Consider the following 17,067-nt stretch of genomic DNA (forward strand, 5'->3'; position numbering starts at 1 on the left):
AGGTGCCAGCGAGCGGGGGCGGTTGTGCCTGCTAGTTCCAGCCACAGCTGCACGGCCAGGCTGAGTATCACGATCCATAACGATATGTTGTATCACCGCATATATAGGATACTGCTGGCTCTTCACGCCGATCTGGCTCTAGCGCATCGCCCAACCCATCGCCACCCCATCGCTGGAAGCTCCGCTGGAGCAAGATCATCATACCTTCAGGCAGGTGGCGCAATCGGGCAACGCGGCGTATAAAGTTTTCACCTCGGCGAGAAAGTTTGGTGCGGTCACTCATGCCCGCCTGACCGCGCTCTGATCAACCGTCCTTTTTATATAGCTCGAAGGATGTCTGCAACAAGCTGACCGCCCCGAAGTACGGCCATGAGGGTCTCGGACCTCGGACCTCGGACCTCGGCGCCGGGGACGGGCAACAGGCATGTCCGAGTATCACACAGTGCCAGATATATAAGGCGCTTGGACACGAGAAAGGGATGCATCTCCAACCTACCAAGCTTGCTCGACAGCCAAATTTAGGACATCAACGCCTATCCTCTTCCTCATCTTACTGATCAACTATCTATCATGTCTACTTCAGAATCCACAGCGAGCAAGGTCATCCTCATATATGGCGCTACCGGCAACATTGGCAAGGTTGTCATTGAAGTGAGTCGAGATGAGCTGTACATCACGACCCTGATTCGGCGCGTATGCTCACTCCTTCAGGAGTTGTCCAGGTCTGCTCATCCACTCGCCCAGGACTTCACCCTCGTCGCTCTCACTCGGGATGCCAACTCGGCCTCAACGCGCCGGCTTGCCGCCCTCCCCCAAGTGATCACCAAGCAGATTCCGGCGGACGGGATGGACAAGCCTGGGAAGGCCGTCGCAGCGCTGGGGTACGAGAAGGGGTCAGTCTATGGCGTGTTCAGCTGCCAGGGGTATGTCACGCCCAAAGAGGACACTGCGCAAGGTGAGTAGCGGATCGAAGTCCGAAGGGTATATGCTGATCGCTAGGTATCGCCATTGCAGACATGTGTGCCGACCTCGGCGTCCAGCACCTCGTCTACCTGTCTACCAACTTTGGTTCTGCGCCCGACACCGGTACCGAGATCTTCGAATGCAAGCGTCGGGTCGAAACCCACCTCTCAACTCTTTCCATTCCTCACGTCACCCTCCTCCACCCCGCCCAATTCATGGACAACCTTCTCCCCTCCGCCCCCACATTCCTCCGTATGGGCCGGACCCTCCTCATCCACCACGCCTTCAAGACGCACCCGGAGCGCAAGCATCAGATGGTCAGCACGCGGGATATCGGGATCGCCGGTGCGCGGGCGTTCGAGGAGCCGGGACGGTGGAAGGTGCTCGATCTGGCAGGGGACGAGATTGACATGGTTGAGCTACAGCAGACCTATCGTGAGGTCATGGGCGAGGAGGTGGATACGCCGTTGGGGTTGAGGCTGGTCACGGGAATGGGGAGGCGGTTTATCGGGACCCCACGCGGAGTAGCCGATGTGAGCACGAGGTTTACGCGAGAGGGAACGCCACATGCCGAAGCTGACGTGGGCAGTTCTTTGACAAGATTGGGTACAACGTCGACATTCCTCAGTGCCGGAAAGATTTCCCGCAGGTTGAGACGCTCAGACAGTTCTTTGAGCGGAACAAGCCGAAGGAAGGGTAGTTAGCGCTTGAGCAGGTAGGTGGATATGCATCCTGTCAGCAGCGATAGGTATGCAAAAGGGGTATTACAGCTGTCAGCACGTACGCTGCGACGCTGACTCTCACGGAGCAGCAGACAACAGAGTAGCGGACTGCAGGGCCGATGTACCCTTCCAGCGCTGGCTTTCGCATGTTGGCCGGACTCGGTTGCCCCTTCGGCCTTGGGTGTGTGAAGCAGTGTGAAGAGCAGGCGTGTCCGTGCCTGTCGGTAGTCACGCTTCAGCGCTCAGCTGTCATCGAAGCTAGTGCCTGTTCCTGGGACCGAGGAATGACCGAGGCACCGATCCATCGCAAGATTGCACGCGATCTGCAGCCGCTTGCATCATCCGCCACCCGGATCCAATCGCCAGCCGCAAAGTCCGTCCCGCGCCGAACTCCGCTAGCGAGAAAATTTGCAGTGCGGTGAACATTGGGTGGAGTCTGCGTAGACGTCTCCCCTTGTCGTCTTATGTATCCGCGGCCGGCTGTCCCGTATCGCCGCCTGTACAGACATCGCCGCTTTTGTGTGGGAACCTGTAGGAACCTGTGGAAACTGCGTTGGCTCTCGAGAGCTCTCTCGAGAGGAGGTGCTATCGGCGCCACTTGCATCATGCATCCCGTGGTCCGGCCGAGAGCGGCACTGAGGTATCTTGAATGCCGTAATTTACCGACTAAAATAGACTGAAACCATGACGTCAGAGACAGATGACTGATCCAAAATTACATTCTTTGCAGCGACCACCTGCCAGTCAGCGACAACTACGACGACAACAGCGACGTCGGCTGACCACTTTGCTTACTCAGATCAAGATCCAACAGAGGCATATAAAGGTCAGCAGGCCAGCACCTTCTCCCTCTTCCTCAACTTATCCGATCTTACCTCTCAGCACAAGCACCCATTTCAAGTCTCAAAACTCGCCACTCTAGCTACAATGGCAAACGACGCTCTCCTTGTCAACCCCGACAACCAGTCCCAGCTGGGTATCACCACCCACGGTTCTGACTGGGTAAGTCCATCTTTCCTACTCCCAGCATGGACAAAGGCTGATCTATTAGCTATGGGCAGTCTTCGCGGTCATGCTTCTGACTGACTTGGTTGTCATCGGCTGGCACTTCACCATCCCCCGTGGTCAGCGGCTCTTCCACCAGCTCGGTGCCATCATCCTCACCACCGCCACCATCGCCTACTTCTCCATGGCCTCCAACCTCGGGTCCACCCCCATCGCCACTGAGTTTGCTTACCTCGGTTACCCCATCGGCACCCTGAGGCAGATCTGGGTGAGTTTTGACATCTGCTTACTCTCGAGGAACGTTGCTGATTTTTTGAGTACGTCCGTTACATCGACTGGGTCATCACCACCCCCGCTCTCCTCCTCGAGCTCACCCTCGCTTCCGGTCTTCCCCTCTCGGATATCATCACCCTCGTCTTCTTCGACTTGGTCATGATCATCACCGGTCTCGTCGGTGCCCTCGTCGCTTCCAGCTACAAGTGGGGCTACTACGTCTTCGGTATGTTCGATCTGGGCTCATTTGCCACTTTACTTTGGCTGACCATCCAGGTAACCTTGCCCTCTTCTATATCCTCTGGGTTCTCTTCGGTCCCGCCCGCACCTCTGCCGGCGCCATCGGCCCCGCATACAAGCGGTCCTTCACCAGCTCCGCCGCGGTCCTCTCCTTCCTCTGGTTCCTCTACCCCATCGCCTGGGGAATTGCGGACGGTGCCTCGGTCATCCACCCCGACTCGGAGATGATTTTCTACGGTGTCCTTGACGTCCTCGCCAAGCCCGTCTTCATCATCTACCACCTCTTCTCCCTCTCCAAGCTCGACCTCACTGCCCTCCGTCTCCAGTCCGGCAAGTTCACCGACTCGGCCGACGTCACCCACCACGACCGTGAGAAGCACGCCCGCGCCAACGACATGGCCACCGCCGGTACCGCTGCCCCTGCCAAGAAGGGCATGTTCTCCCGCAAGGGCGCCCGTGATGCCACCCCCGCCGTTGTCACCACCTACGACAACGAGCCCCGCACATCCCAGGCCACCTACACCGCCGCCTAAACCCCTCCCCCCTTCCCCCCATTTCGTAGCTAGATCGGCTCTGACTGCGGTGCTTGTCGCTAGAGGTTTCCATACTATTCTATAATCTCTGTCTATAGGCAGTGTAGCCATATAAAACCACATGCATATAATCATTTATAACATATCTTTTGGTACACTGCGAAACCGCGCTGCTGCTGTACTGCTCGGACCTGACACAGGCCGTTGCTACCTAGCCAGCCTTGTCACGATGCGCCCTACTCGTATTGAGGGAACACCTCCGGTCGGACCGGCCCGGTCGCAGCTCTCAACGTTGACCCATTCCATCTTTCTTGTTGCTCTTGCTTTTCTACATGACCTTGGTCTCAGCACAACATGCCATCCAGCGTCTCCATAGCCCTCAATACCGCCTGGGCAGCGCTCCATACGCTGCAGTACGGATTCGGTATCTCCGCATTCAACGGGATCCAAGATGTCGTGACCTGCCGGCGACATGGTCGGCCGCATGGCGAGACTGGCTGGTTATCTAGCTGTGTCCCTCTGACTGTACGTTCCCCCTTGGTCAAGCGGGCATGAAGGATGGCTGATAGTATAGTCGACACAGTTCGGATTGATTGTCGCGATCTTTACGCTTGGCGGCCTGGTCGGTGCCCTCACAACGGACATTTGGTCCAAGCGGTTAGGGCGGGTCGGGACGCTGCGATTGTCCGCAGCGCTCGTACTCGCTGGATCGGTCGTGACGGGTCTTGCTAGCTCATACCTCCTTCTTCTCGTTGGTCGGTACGTATGACCAATCATACCGCATGATCAAACATTAGCTGACTACCCAGGATCGTGATAGGATTCGGCTGTGGCCTCTCCACGGTCCTCGTCCCTCTCTACCTCTCCGAGATCGCTCCTACATCCATGAAGAAGTCTCTAGGCATCGCCAACCAGTTCTTCATCGTCGTCGGCATCCTCATTGGCCAGTCTCTGTCGCTGCCATTGGGCCAGCCGATGAAGTGGAGATGGGTCTTTACGGTCGCGGTGGGGATTGCGGCGGTTCAGCTCGTCGGGAGCTTCTTTGTGCCTGCAAAGTCGGGGATGGACGAGAGGGAAGAGGAGGAAGAGACAGAGGAGGGCAGGCCGTTGTTGCCGAGAGACAATGAGGGGGAGGGGGCGATGAGTATCAGGGAGTTAGTGATGTCAAAAGACTCGGTCGTGCGAAGGGGATGTGAGTCGCTTCTCTATACCATATTTAGTCCCGGAGAAGGCAATCTGACGAGACAGTCCTGCTGGTGATCGTCACTCAGCTTGTCCAGCAGCTCTGCGGTATTTCACCCGTCATGTACTTCTCCACCCGGATCCTCACCCCCGTCTTCCAGAGCAACTCGAAGTACATTGCCCTCGGCATCGTCATGCTCAAACTACCGATCACTGTCGTTCCAGCCTTCCTTATCGAGGTAAGCGGTCCATCCCTTCTTGAAGCCCTCGTAAGTGTTGCTGACCCCATAGCGCCTGGGGTCTCGCCCCATCCTCCTCTTCTCCGCTCTCGCCATGTCCCTCTCCTCCCTCCTGCTCGCGATAGGCCTCAACGCCCCCTCTCAACCCCTCTCCATATTTTCCATCCTGACCTTCGTCGCTGCCTTCTCGCTCGGCCTCGGACCCGTCACATGGGTCGTCCTCCCCGAAGTCATGCCCAAGCGAGCCGTCACTGCTGCTGGCTCAGTCGGGCTCGCGCTCAACTGGTCCCTGAATTTCTCACTTGGGGCTTCCTTCTTACCCGTCCAGCATTGGTTGGCGGGTCTGACGCACAATGGGGAAGGGAACATCTTTTACGTGTTTGCGGTGTTCTGCGCAGTGGGAGCCGCGGGCATATCGGTGTGCTATAGGCTGAAGGACAGTGTCTAGCTAGATTAGGAGGATGCATCTGATACTTATCTACTTGATGTACGAGGGTACTGTGGGCCGTTTCTCCCACTCTGCCTCCCATGGCACGCCGGGCGGACACCCAAACACCGCCGTTGCGATCCATACTGTCCCCTCCGCCTCTCCCTCCAAAGACGGCAAGATACTCCTCGAGAAGATGACATTGGAGTTTGGATCCGTCTGTACCAGCTTTCCAGTCCGCACCGTCTCCGACAAGTCATACACACCCGCACAGCCACCCTTCGTTGCCGCCCTCGCCCAACCTTCAGCTTCATCGCCGCCCGCACTCGACTCGCCCGAGAAGGCTTGGATGAGCGCCCGCCCGTCTTCCCCTTGCCCATAAGTCGACCAGCCACCTTCGGAAGTAGCGAGCTTCCTTCCCGACGTGACCTTGTGAACACGGAGGTACCATGCCGGCGAGTCCGGTTGGGGAGGTACCAACCAAGTCTCCACCTCGACGTCGCTCCACGGACGCCATTTTGAGCGGAGATGCACCGTGTCCGTTCCCCGCCCCACTATCCTCGCATCGAGCGGTACCCGCCTGACCCTCCATGTCTCCCCATCTGCCCCCTCTGTGCCCGCCGATATGTCCCTCAAAGCGAGCATACTATCCCCCGCGAGTTGCTCCACGCCGAGATCGCCGGTCGGGCACGAAAAGCCAAAAGTCGATGAATAGGCAAACTTGCCATACTTGGCAGAAGCGGATCGGAGGTAGTAGTGCGCGAACTGCCCAGAGGAGAGGAGGAACGTGTGGCCTGCGAAGCGGCACATGATGTGTCCGGGATCGGGGAGGGCCTTGAGGGGTGCGATGGATGGGAAGGGGAGTTCGTCGGATGTCCAGAAGGGGTGAGAGGCGGGTGCGGCCAGACACGCGAATGCCTTCATGCACCAGTAGGGCGAGCCGGGGGCATTGTAATTTTCCGTCATATTCATATTGTCGTATTTGTACCCGATGGTCAAGGTGCCGTCGGACCGGAAGATGTCCGAGTCGGCGTTCCAGGAGCGGAGGTGGCGGAGGACGAGGCCTTTGATGTGGCCCCACGAGAGAGGGAGGGGCTCGATGTCGGCCAGAGCGAGAGCGGAGAAGGCACCGATGATGGCGAAGCGATAGACCATGGATCGACCGAATGGGATACCGGAGCCTACCGATTAGCGATTTGTCCTGATCATTGGGTAGCTTCTGTGCGACTCACCATCCTCGTCAAAGTAGTACACAAAGTCCTGGCAAAAGTCCACCGCCCGTTGCCTATACCTCCCCGCCCGTTCCGGATCGCTCTCCTTACACAATTTGGCATATACCAATTGCGCAAACTGGATCGCGAAGCTCCCAGAGTAATAGTCCAGCTGCTCCACTCCCTCCGGACCATCTCTGGACCATCCCGCCGACTTGTCCGCCGTACCCGTGGCCTCATGACCTGGCAATTGGAACTCTTCGAGCCGGGCGAGATCGCGAGCCATCTGGTCTGGGTTGAAAGAGGAGGAACCGATGGAGCGGAGAGCGAGATTGGCGAATACGCGAAACCAGAGCCAATTTGTGTCTGGCATAGGCTTGCCGATGCAGGTAGTGAGGAAGGCGGCCATGTTCTGCTTGACTTCGTCCGTTTGGTTCTGCCAATTAGCCACATTCCAGAGTCCAGAGTCCCAGCCTTTGGCCAAGGGAGCTCACCTCGTAGAACACCTGAGGAGCCATACAGATCGCAAAGCTCAATGGACTCATCTCGACCATTCTCTGATCCTTCGCCTTGGCCCCGCCCCAGTATTCGGGGCTCTTGGGGTCCGTTCCCGCCGCGAAACCCCGGATCCACCTGTCTGCCCCCGCATACTCCCCTCCGCCAGCTATGAGGGACGCGAGACCCCAGAGGGGCCGGGCGAACGCTTCGAGCGCCACAGCTTTGAGGTCATAGTGGGTGGCTGTACTGGCGAAGTAGAGGAGGGCGCCACCGGGCGAGGTGTGCTGCTCGAGAGGGTCGAGGACTGGGGGTCAGCCAAAGATTAAGGAGGGACAGGGGGAAGAGTCGGGACTCACGAGCTCGGCAGCCCTTTTCGACGTCGTCCCGGGTCTTGAAGGGGTTGTTGAGGAAAGCGTTGGGCTTTAAGAGTACCATGGCGACAATGAAGCTGATGGGATAGCTGGGAAGAACTGCGAAGCTGGGTGACCGACTTTATACGGTCGCTGTCGAGGGAGAAAGGCGGGGCAATACCGGGCCGGAGCGGCCCGTCGGCTGCCCGGCCAAAAGATGCGCACGGACCTCGTTGTGCTCTAAGGCGGGTCAGCGATCCATATCACGCAGAAGTGGGACGGTTGTAAGGTGGACTGACTGGCGCAGAAACGAGATATATACATAATGTACAACGTTGATACCCACAAGTAACTTCTCAAGCGCCGCCGTCCCAACCGTCTTCCCTCGATTCCAGCATCTGCTACCTCATTGCCCCGCCCGGTCCCGCCAACCAGCCAAGCTGCGCCGCGAACGTGTCCCTGATCGCCGATATGGTAGCCACCAACTCCCTTATCGGCGCCGGATCAGGACACCCCTCAATTGCGTTTCTCTCCGGATCTACCAACTCCTGGAAGTTCTGGCCCCACGCCACAACGGACGAATAGGGGTACATCTCCCCCTTCTCGTTGACGTCTTTCGAGATATTGGTAACCCACTCGCGCCAGCGCATGACGAGGGCGTTGACTAGTTGGGAGAGGGACGAGGTGGCGGATGATTGTCCCACATGAGGAGGAAGAAGGCGGACGAGGGTGAGAGTGTATTTTGTGATGGTGTAAAGGAGGTTGTGTAATGTTGGGAGGCTGGAGGGGAGGCCGTTATGCGGGGTGTAGAAGAAGGCGAGGTAGGTAGAAGCCTGGATATCAGCTATTGTACCAAGATTGTACCAAGATAATAGACAATAGACGTACAGTTCGCGAAAAGATAGTAATATCGTTGATCGCGCGACCCCAGCTGAGGAGGTATCGACCTGGTCCTGGCTCGCCGTACTGCCTCGAGATCCGGTCCATGATCTTCTGGAGCTCATCATTACAGACGGCGAGGTCTGGTGCAGGTGTAGCAGCAAGTACCGCAGACCGTATAGACGGATCCTTTTCCATCAACGAGGTGAGGATTTGCAGGTGCGTTGAAGGGGGCAGGGTAGCTGAGATATTAGCTTTCGATACAAATGGTGGCATTAAGCGCAGCTCACCGAGCATGAGCCCCAAGTCGAGATCATCGCTGATCGCCGGCGCCTGCTCCTGCCGCTGCTTCTTTGCTCTGGAAAGCGACAGCCGCTTGTGCCCGAGGTTAGGCGAGCCGGCAATGGACGAAGTGGGCGAGCTAGGGGGAGAAGGGGACGTCGAGTGTCTCCCTCTCTTCAACAGCCGTGGCGTGATGGTCGACGATATTGGAGGAGGGTGACGAGCCTTGAAAGGCTTGGCCTGTGAAGGAGGCACCGACCCGAACCCTACTGGCGAGGCGAAAGGGTTGAACGAAGTTGAAGCTGATGCCTGCGGGGACGAGTATATGCTGTTATTGGCAACATCGGCGAACGGGGAGCGAGTATGGAGAGGAGAGGCAAAGCCAAAGCCGAGGGTGGAGGTGCGGGACGCAGAGGGGAATTGGAGGGCGGAAGGAGGGTGTTGAGTGACTGGGCGAGCCATCTTAGCGGGAGGGTGCGCCAAGTGGCGAATGAGGCGTGGAGGGTGATATGGGTATTAAAAGATTGCTGGCAAAGCGCTGGAGCGGATACCAGCTAGCCAGGCAGCGTCTGAGTGTGTATAAAAGTGAGAGAGGGGCTTCACAAATGTATAATAGCAAGAGAGAGAAGTAGATAGACGGAAAGGGAAAGGGTAGGCCGCGAATTGCGCGCGTTTTGTATGGGAGGCTGCTGAATTACGTCAGATCTCAAATCCTCACCCAAAAGACATCTCCAGCTGCAGCAGCTCTAAGTCCTACCTATCGCCCATCTACCGCACTAGCTACAGAAACACTCAGCTCATCATGACGACAGCACAGAGGGTGAGCTCTCTGGCCCCGAATATAGAGGCATAAACTGACAATCTGCAGATCAAGGAGGTCGAGGAGGAGATGGCCAAGACTCAAGTGCGGCAACCTCCCGCTTAACTGTGTGCCCACAATACTGATGCATCCAGAAAAACAAGGCCACCAACTACCATTTGGGGCAACTGAAAGGTATGCTCTCTCGGAGATTGCAAAGCGAGAAGTACAAGGGCTGATCTAGCAGCCAAGCTCGCCAAATTACGGCGTGAATTGATTGCTCCTCCCGGAGGCGGTGGAGGTGGTGGACCTGGTCTCGGTTTCGATGTCGCCAGAACAGGGATAGCGAGTGTCGGCTTCGTCGGTTTCCCGTCGGTGGTAAGTTCACAGTCACGCAAGCGTCGGAGCATAGCTGATGGTGTAGGGGAAATCCACGCTGATGTCCAAATTGACGTATGTCTAACCTTTCCTCTGCGAGTCGTATTATCAGCTGATGATCAGGGGCACACATTCCGAAGTCGCCAGCTACGAATTCACCACCCTCACTACTGTTCCTGGTACTCTTCAGCACAACGGCGCCAGAATACAGGTCCTGGATTTGCCAGGTACGCCTTTTCCTCCTCTTCTGCGGATGGCAGCTGATTGGCAGGTATTATCGAAGGAGCCAAAGACGGCAAAGGTCGTGGTCGTCAAGTCATCGCCGTCGCTCGAACGTGCAACCTGATCTTCATTGTCCTCGATGTGCTCAAACCCCTGAACGATCTCGCTATTCTCACCAACGAATTGGAGGGTTTCGGCATTCGGCTCAACAAGAAGGCGCCGGCGATTACTGTGAAGCGGAAGGAGACCGGAGGGGTGAGTGACGAAATTTGGAAAGGTGGAGAGAGCTGATGGTAGATTGCCATCAGTAACACAGTGCCTCTGACCAAGATCGACCCGGACGAGATCCGGGCGGTGTTGTCCGAGTACAGGATGAACAGCTGCGCGATCTCGATACATCAGCCGGATGCTACTATTGAGGATTTGATTGATGTCATTGAGGGGAACAGGTAAGCCTGGACCACTTCCGGGGGTGGAGGTAGTGCTAACTCTGGGCAGAGTCTACGTTCCCGCTATCTTCGTCCTCAACAAGATCGACGCAATCAGCATCGAGGAGCTGGATCTTCTGTACAAGGTGAGCTAGACCTGCTGTACCTCAGTGCTCGTAGCTGATCCGTCCAGATCCCCAACTCTGTACCCATCTCATCTCAGCTCTGGCTCAACATCGACGAACTCCTCGAATTTATGTGGGAAAAGTTGAACCTGGTCAGAATGTGAGTATAGACCATCTCTCAATGCTGGGCGGCGTTGACGGCCGCAGCTACACCAAGCCTCGAGGTCAGGCACCTGACTACTCGTCACCGGTCGTCTTGCGCCGAGGGAGATGTACGGTCGAGAACTTCTGTAATGCTATCCACAAGGACATTCTTAAGCAGTTCAAGAATGGTGAGCTCTACCATCGAATCTCGAAACTTGGGGATGATCAGCTGATTGTTCAGCTATGGTATGGGGTGTATCAGCAAAGCATTCGCGAGGCCAGAAGGTCGGACTCGAGTGAGTTCAGCTCCATTTCCTGGCGGTGCTATCTCGCTGACTTTACAGGCATGTTCTTGAAGATGAGGAGTGCGTTTCACTTGATATCTTGTCACTACTTTGGGAGCTGGAAGCTGACTTCAACAGCATTATCTGTATCTACAAAAAGTAAGACGCCTCCGGGAAGCGCTGCACCTTCAGCTGCGGGTGGCCGGTATTGCCTCGCGTGTATCTCCTCGTCGGAATGTACAACTCCATTGCAGCCTGTCCGCTGTGCTGATCCGCTTGCGACTTGCGCTGCATTGACTACTGCTGCATGGCCTATCCACTTTTTCAAATGCTTATCTACTGATCTACCATACAAAGCGCCCGAAAGTGTTCCATAAACCCGGAATCCTACATATCCCCCTCGACTTGCGCCGACCACTCCAAGACACGATAGCTGACTTTCAACCTGCGGTCTCAGCAAGCTCCCAGGCTTGAGTGTCGAACGAGCTACTCACTTATCGCGCGAAAAGTTGGTCACCTGTAAGCCCTCCATCAAAGTCGCTCTGGAGAGTGCCACATAGGCTTGTCCTGGGGGCTCAGATGGCAGTCCGCTACGTGTCAATCGGCTGAGCCTGAGATGATACTTACCGTCCGCAAACGTCCTTTCTAGGTCCACCTTCACCCGATCGAGACTCAAACCTTGGGACTTGTGAACGGTCACAGCCCTGTATGATCAGTACCCAAGCTCTCGCGCAGAAGCGATATTGGGCGGCCACCCGAGACTGGTACTTACCACGCGAGGATCAGCGGCACCTGTACACGGGTCGCCTTTATCGATCCGCCTGGGTTCTTGACGGTGATATCGTTCGTTGGCACCAGGACCCGCTTTGGAGTTGGCTCCGTCACGTAGCGACTCGGGATGAATTCGACGACGGGAAAGACAGTATATGGACTCGGCGCCCATCCCAGCCTTCTGATCCCCTGAGCAGATGCTTCCTCTTCTGTCATGAAGGCGGTGATCGTTCCTACGCAATCAGCTTGTAGACAATCTGGGTATGTCAAAGGTGGCAATCGCACCCGTAGACCCATTGCAGAGTCCTGAGTGGTTATAATTCTACACGCTTTAGCCACACGTTTCGATCCGTCCATGATGAGCAAGAAGCATCTCACTTGTACAAGCATGACGAAGGCGCCGACCTTCAGCTCCAGATACGGTACGAAATTGGTCTGATCGTCCAAAATCCTGCGAGCCTGATCGGGTGAGATCATGGTACCGCCAGGTGATATTCCGGGCCGATCGACTGATTCGAAGTGGTGGACGGGGCTTGGCAGGGTCCCCAGTCTGGATGCATTGAGCCTCTCGGCTTCAACTTTCGTGGGGAAGCTATGTGATCAGCTGGGCCGCTCGCTCGTGCATTAGCAGAAGGTATCGAGACTTACAGCTCGACCGCGTAGACTCTCTCTGGGTACGCCACGTCTCTCGCCAGGCGTTTGATCCGAGCTTCGTCTGGTCCAGAGAGTCTGCCCTTCCTCATCTCGTTGAGGATTTGGCTGAAAGTAGCGTCCTTTTGGCGAAAGACGTGGCGCAAGCAGACCATGTTGCTCTTGCTGAACATCTTTCTCCAAGCCGTGGAGTCGAAAGCGTATACGGCGGGCGGGTCTCCTCGTTTAGCCACAGGTGGGAGCTGGTGGAAGTCCCCACAAAGGATAAGCTGGATTGTGCATCAGCTGAGGCCTCAGTTTGAGAACAGAGGCACTCACCTGAAGCCCTCCAAAGGGCTTGTCAGTCTTCCTGACGGTCCGTCCGACAAAGTCGAGCTTGTCGAAGAGTTTCCCGTCGATCATCGAAACTGCGTGTCAGTTCTATCAGCATGAAAGGCTTACTTTCATCGACAAGGAGCGCCCGAGAGGTCTCCCATCTCACCCTTGCCCCTTCGTACCTCATCACAATGGCGGCTAGCTCTACCGCAGGCTCGAGGGCGATGCCTATCCCGGCCCAGGAGTGCAGGGTTGTTCCGCCGATATTCCTGCATCAATGTCAGTGACGAGCTCTTGACTTCCCGCCTGACAACAGAAGAGGACTTACATGGCGGCGATGCCAGTACTCGCAGTAGCTGCGAGCCCCGATTCCGCACGGGAGGACCCTCCGCCAGCGGCATGCGCTTCTTCCTTCTCCTTGAACGCCTTGATGATAGCGCGCAGCAGAACAGATTTTCCCGTCCCCGCCGGCCCGGTGAAGAAGATGTTGTCGCCTCTCATCACCCGAGCGAGGATCTCGGCCTGCTGAGGGGAGAGAGGTGGCCCGGGTTCGGCATTTGCGAGAGAGATAGTAAGCGGATCAGCCATCTCCGCGTTTGGCGTATGTCTGGGACCGCCGGGCAGGGTGTTGCGCCCGGAGAGTACAGCGAGAGGAGACCGGCTTGAGCTGCGTATGATAGCTGAGGTGACTTCGAAGTCGTCTGTATCGCCGCTGTCCAGCCCATCCGACCGAGAGAGGTCAATGATGACCTTTTTGACGGAAAGCTGATCATCGTCGCCGAGCGCATCAGCTTTCCGCTGCACGATCAGCCCGAAGCTTGAGCTCTACACGTAGTATGCAGAACATATCGAGAGGCGGAAGACTCGCCTTCGACTGACTTGGGCCAGAGGACGCCGCGACCGAGTGCGGTGCCTGGTTCTCCTCGTCCATGATCTGCTTCGCCGTGCGAAAAAGACTGGCTTTGGGCCCGTTCGAGGCGGTCATGCTGACTGAGGGTAAGGAGATGGTTGGTATGTGCGATGATGATGTGCAGTACGTCGGTGCGGTGTAAAAGGTATGGAGAGGAAGCGAAGCTGGCAAGTTGAACATGACATCACGACCGCGTTTCAGAAGGTACGGTCGCGTCATCTCCAGCTCCAGCTCCACATTCCTTGGCCGAGATGTATGTCGCCTCTAGGCGCCCTAAGCTCTAAGCCGATCACGCTCTAGGGGAGATCAAGAAACGTCCTAAGAATATCTGCCAGAGGTGGCACCCACGACGCCGTTGTACAGCTGGGTTAACATACGCGCGTATACCAATCGCTATGATCCTAAGTTTCGAAGAGGCTGAATGTTCCGGACATGCATAATTGACACCGCATCCTATCGTACACATCGGGAAGCTTCTGCACATCTAAAGCCGAGATTTACGTATCCCCTTCGACCGAGGAGGACCATTCGAGAACAGTATTGCTGACCCTCAAGCTGCCAGATTAGCTTTGTGCGTCCACACCCAAGCAAGATTCCTTCTGCTCACCAGCTCGAGTTATAGTTGGCTACTTCTAGTCCTTCGAGACAAGTAGCCCTCGACAAAGCCACATAGGCTTGACCTAGAAGATCAGCTCTGTCCCCTATAAGCGATGATGGGAGAGACGACTCACCATCCGCAAAGGTTGATTGGAGATCAACCTTGACCCGCTCCAAACTCGAGCCTTGCGCTTTATGGACAGTCATGCCCCTGAGAATCAGCGAGTACTCGTTTTCTGGCCGAAAAGCGATCGGGAGGACTCACCAAGCCAGAAGAAGAGGAAGCTGGACTCGTTTAGCCCGCATCGTACCGTCAGAGTTGGATACATCCTGTTCCCCCGACGGTACGAGAACCCGCTTTGGCGTGCACACCGAGGCGTACTTGCCCGGGACAAACTCGACGACGGGGAAGATGTTGTAGTTGCTGTGTGCTCGGGTCAGACAGAGAATGCCGTTCTCTGACGCTTGTTCGATTGTCATCATGTCGACGATCTTGCCTGACAAGTCAGTTACACCGTGACTGTACAAGTCGAAAGACTCACCGGTTGAGCCATTGCAGAGCCCCATCTCTGTATAGTTCTGCACTGATCAGCTGGCACCTCAAGATTCGATGCTACGAGCGACTCACTTGAAGAAGCATCACGATAGCCCCGACCTTTAGATCGAGCTGAGAAGCGAATCTCGTACTGTCGTCGAGGACCTTCGTGACTGTATCTCGAGGGGTAGGCTTGTTATTGTATACGCCTGGGATATCGATGGAGGTGAAGTGATGCGTCTCCCCTCGAATGGCCGCCATCTTTCTGTTATTGAGTCTGTCCACCTCGGCCTTGAGAGGGTAACTGGGAGATCAGTGGTGCAACCTTCAAAGCGGTACAGAACACTCACAGCTCAGTCGCAGGCACACCGTCCGGAAAGACCAACTTCCGGCTCAGGGAAAGTATCAACGCCTCGTCTTCGTACGACATCCTCCCTTTTCTCATCTCCTCCAACATCCGCACAAAGCGGACATCCTTCTGACGGAAGACCTGCTTGAGGCAGGCGGTGCTGTTTGCATCGAACGCCTTGCGCCAGGCGGCACTCTCGAATGCGTACAGGGCAGTCGGTTCGCCTCGTTTGGAGACTGGAGGAAGCTGATGGAAGTCTCCCGAAAGAATGAGCTGGTCGGTCAACTTACAAAAGCGAGGCCTCCATGTTGAGATACTCACCTGAATCCCGCCAAATGGCTTCTGGTTTCGCCTGACAGTCCGACCGATGTAGTCCAGCTTCTCAAACAGCTTCCCATCGACCATGGAGACTACGGTCAGTCCCCGCTGAATCTAAGGACTCACTTTCATCGACAATGAGAGCACTTGTCCGCTCCCACCGCTGTCGAGCAACGACCCAGTTCTGTACTTTCTGGGCCAATACCTCCTTGGGCTCGACAGCTATACCGACTCCAGCCCAGGCATGCAGCGTGCCACCTCCAATATTCCTGAGGATCAGTGTCTATCTCTGCGAAATCTGTGAAGAATGCTCACAATCCGGCCATCCCAGTACTCGCAGTAATAGCCAACTCCCAGGGTATCACGCCCGTGTTCGGCTTGTTCTTCAATTCCGCCCTCTTCTTCTTGAACGCCAGAATGATCGCCCTGAGGAGAACAGACTTTCCCGTCCCCGCCGAGCCGGTAAAGAAGAAGTTTTCGCCTCGCATGATCTTGGCGAGAATGTCGGCCTGCTGCGGACTGAGCTCGGGTTCTTTGGATGCCTCCGGAAGAGCGTGCCGGTCGACGTTTGCGGGCCCGGCGATCTTGGCGGTACCTTGCAGAGAAGGGTTGAGGGTGCCGTACCGGGCCATAGCCTTTTTGTCTCGCATTTTGACCTCTTCAGGCATGCCGCGGTCCCAGTTGGAATTATTGCGGGAGGAGGAGGACGATGATGACGAAGAGGGGAGGGATGGCCGAGAAGTTGCCTTCGCTTTGCCTTTCGGAGGGGAAGAGTATATTTCGAAATAATCTCCGCTATCTTCGGCGCCGACGGGCTTCTTGCGAGTCGACGAAGACGGCCGAAAGATGATATCGTCGTCTTCATCCTCCGAGTCGCTGTTGCAGACAAGCTGCGGTTTCTTTGGCGGGAATGACCTTTTCCCCTCCACCTTGCGCTGTGCAGGATCAGCTTATCGCCTTCACGGATATATATTGGAGTGCAGAACTTCGGCCCGGCGTCCCGAAGACGAGAATCCAGGGGAGTCTTAGACGATACTGAAGTTAGACCTACCTTCTTCGTTGACGACTCGGCTTTCACACTTTCCTCAACCACCCTCTTGCCCACCTCGTACTGGCTGGCCGTCATGAAACCGCGGGAAGGTGAAGCTACGTATGCAGCCATGCCTATGAAGTCTGCTATGAAAGTACGAATGGAGGTGTATGACACAGGGTAAGGTAAGGTATAGAATGTGGTGGGAACGAAGACACAGCTGCAAACCAGTCCAGTCAGTCAGTCGCGTCGGCGCGTCCTCCACTTGCCCAAAGCGGAAGTTCAGCCACGTTTCACATTGAGATCCGTGCGTCACCTTCACAATCACCGCAGCTTGGCTTGGGCCAGCTGACATCGCGACTAGGTTCCCCCCCCCCCCTCCATCCGACTCGTATAGACCGCCAGGA

At 56.3% G+C, this 17,067-nt stretch overlaps 6 protein-coding genes across 6 annotated transcripts; 4 read left to right on the forward strand and 2 right to left on the reverse strand.

Annotated features, from left to right (window-relative positions):
- Positions 1-570: 570 nt before the first annotated feature.
- On the forward strand, positions 571-1,663 carry MKK02DRAFT_43857 (uncharacterized protein; the record flags this gene model as incomplete). Its single annotated transcript, XM_053092645.1, has 4 exons — positions 571-651; positions 712-955; positions 1,000-1,496; positions 1,553-1,663. The coding sequence occupies 4 exons, from the start codon at positions 571-573 to the stop codon at positions 1,661-1,663; spliced, it is 933 nt and encodes a 310-aa protein (XP_052944956.1).
- A 949-nt stretch (positions 1,664-2,612) lies between these two features.
- Positions 2,613-3,736, forward strand: MKK02DRAFT_26856 (uncharacterized protein; the record flags this gene model as incomplete). Its single annotated transcript, XM_053087262.1, has 4 exons — positions 2,613-2,687; positions 2,737-2,958; positions 3,009-3,189; positions 3,240-3,736. The coding sequence occupies 4 exons, from the start codon at positions 2,613-2,615 to the stop codon at positions 3,734-3,736; spliced, it is 975 nt and encodes a 324-aa protein (XP_052944957.1).
- A 354-nt stretch (positions 3,737-4,090) lies between these two features.
- Positions 4,091-5,605, forward strand: MKK02DRAFT_26933 (putative vacuolar membrane protein; the record flags this gene model as incomplete). Its single annotated transcript, XM_053087278.1, has 5 exons — positions 4,091-4,261; positions 4,311-4,495; positions 4,546-4,928; positions 4,985-5,157; positions 5,210-5,605. 5 exons carry the CDS (start codon positions 4,091-4,093, stop codon positions 5,603-5,605), a joined length of 1,308 nt encoding a protein of 435 aa, XP_052944958.1.
- A 30-nt stretch (positions 5,606-5,635) lies between these two features.
- Positions 5,636-7,728, reverse strand: MKK02DRAFT_43860 (uncharacterized protein; the record flags this gene model as incomplete). Its single annotated transcript, XM_053092646.1, has 4 exons — positions 5,636-6,765; positions 6,817-7,231; positions 7,290-7,597; positions 7,650-7,728. 4 exons carry the CDS (start codon positions 7,726-7,728, stop codon positions 5,636-5,638), a joined length of 1,932 nt encoding a protein of 643 aa, XP_052944959.1.
- A 316-nt stretch (positions 7,729-8,044) lies between these two features.
- On the reverse strand, positions 8,045-9,266 carry MKK02DRAFT_43861 (uncharacterized protein; the record flags this gene model as incomplete). The annotated part of the gene is made up of 3 exons (XM_053092647.1): positions 8,045-8,476; positions 8,532-8,764; positions 8,813-9,266. The coding sequence occupies 3 exons, from the start codon at positions 9,264-9,266 to the stop codon at positions 8,045-8,047; spliced, it is 1,119 nt and encodes a 372-aa protein (XP_052944960.1).
- A 340-nt stretch (positions 9,267-9,606) lies between these two features.
- MKK02DRAFT_36611 (P-loop containing nucleoside triphosphate hydrolase protein) lies at positions 9,607-11,347 on the forward strand (the record flags this gene model as incomplete). Its single annotated transcript, XM_053089458.1, has 14 exons — positions 9,607-9,624; positions 9,673-9,708; positions 9,759-9,798; positions 9,851-9,981; positions 10,028-10,056; positions 10,105-10,208; positions 10,253-10,458; positions 10,501-10,652; positions 10,702-10,777; positions 10,825-10,916; positions 10,964-11,088; positions 11,142-11,196; positions 11,245-11,265; positions 11,323-11,347. The coding sequence occupies 14 exons, from the start codon at positions 9,607-9,609 to the stop codon at positions 11,345-11,347; spliced, it is 1,110 nt and encodes a 369-aa protein (XP_052944961.1).
- Between the last annotated feature and the right edge of the window lie 5,720 nt (positions 11,348-17,067).

Source organism: Dioszegia hungarica (genome assembly GCF_025882075.1).
Source record: "Dioszegia hungarica strain PDD-24b-2 chromosome Unknown MKK02contig_8, whole genome shotgun sequence".
In the NCBI taxonomy this organism is placed as follows: domain Eukaryota; kingdom Fungi; phylum Basidiomycota; class Tremellomycetes; order Tremellales; family Bulleribasidiaceae; genus Dioszegia; species Dioszegia hungarica.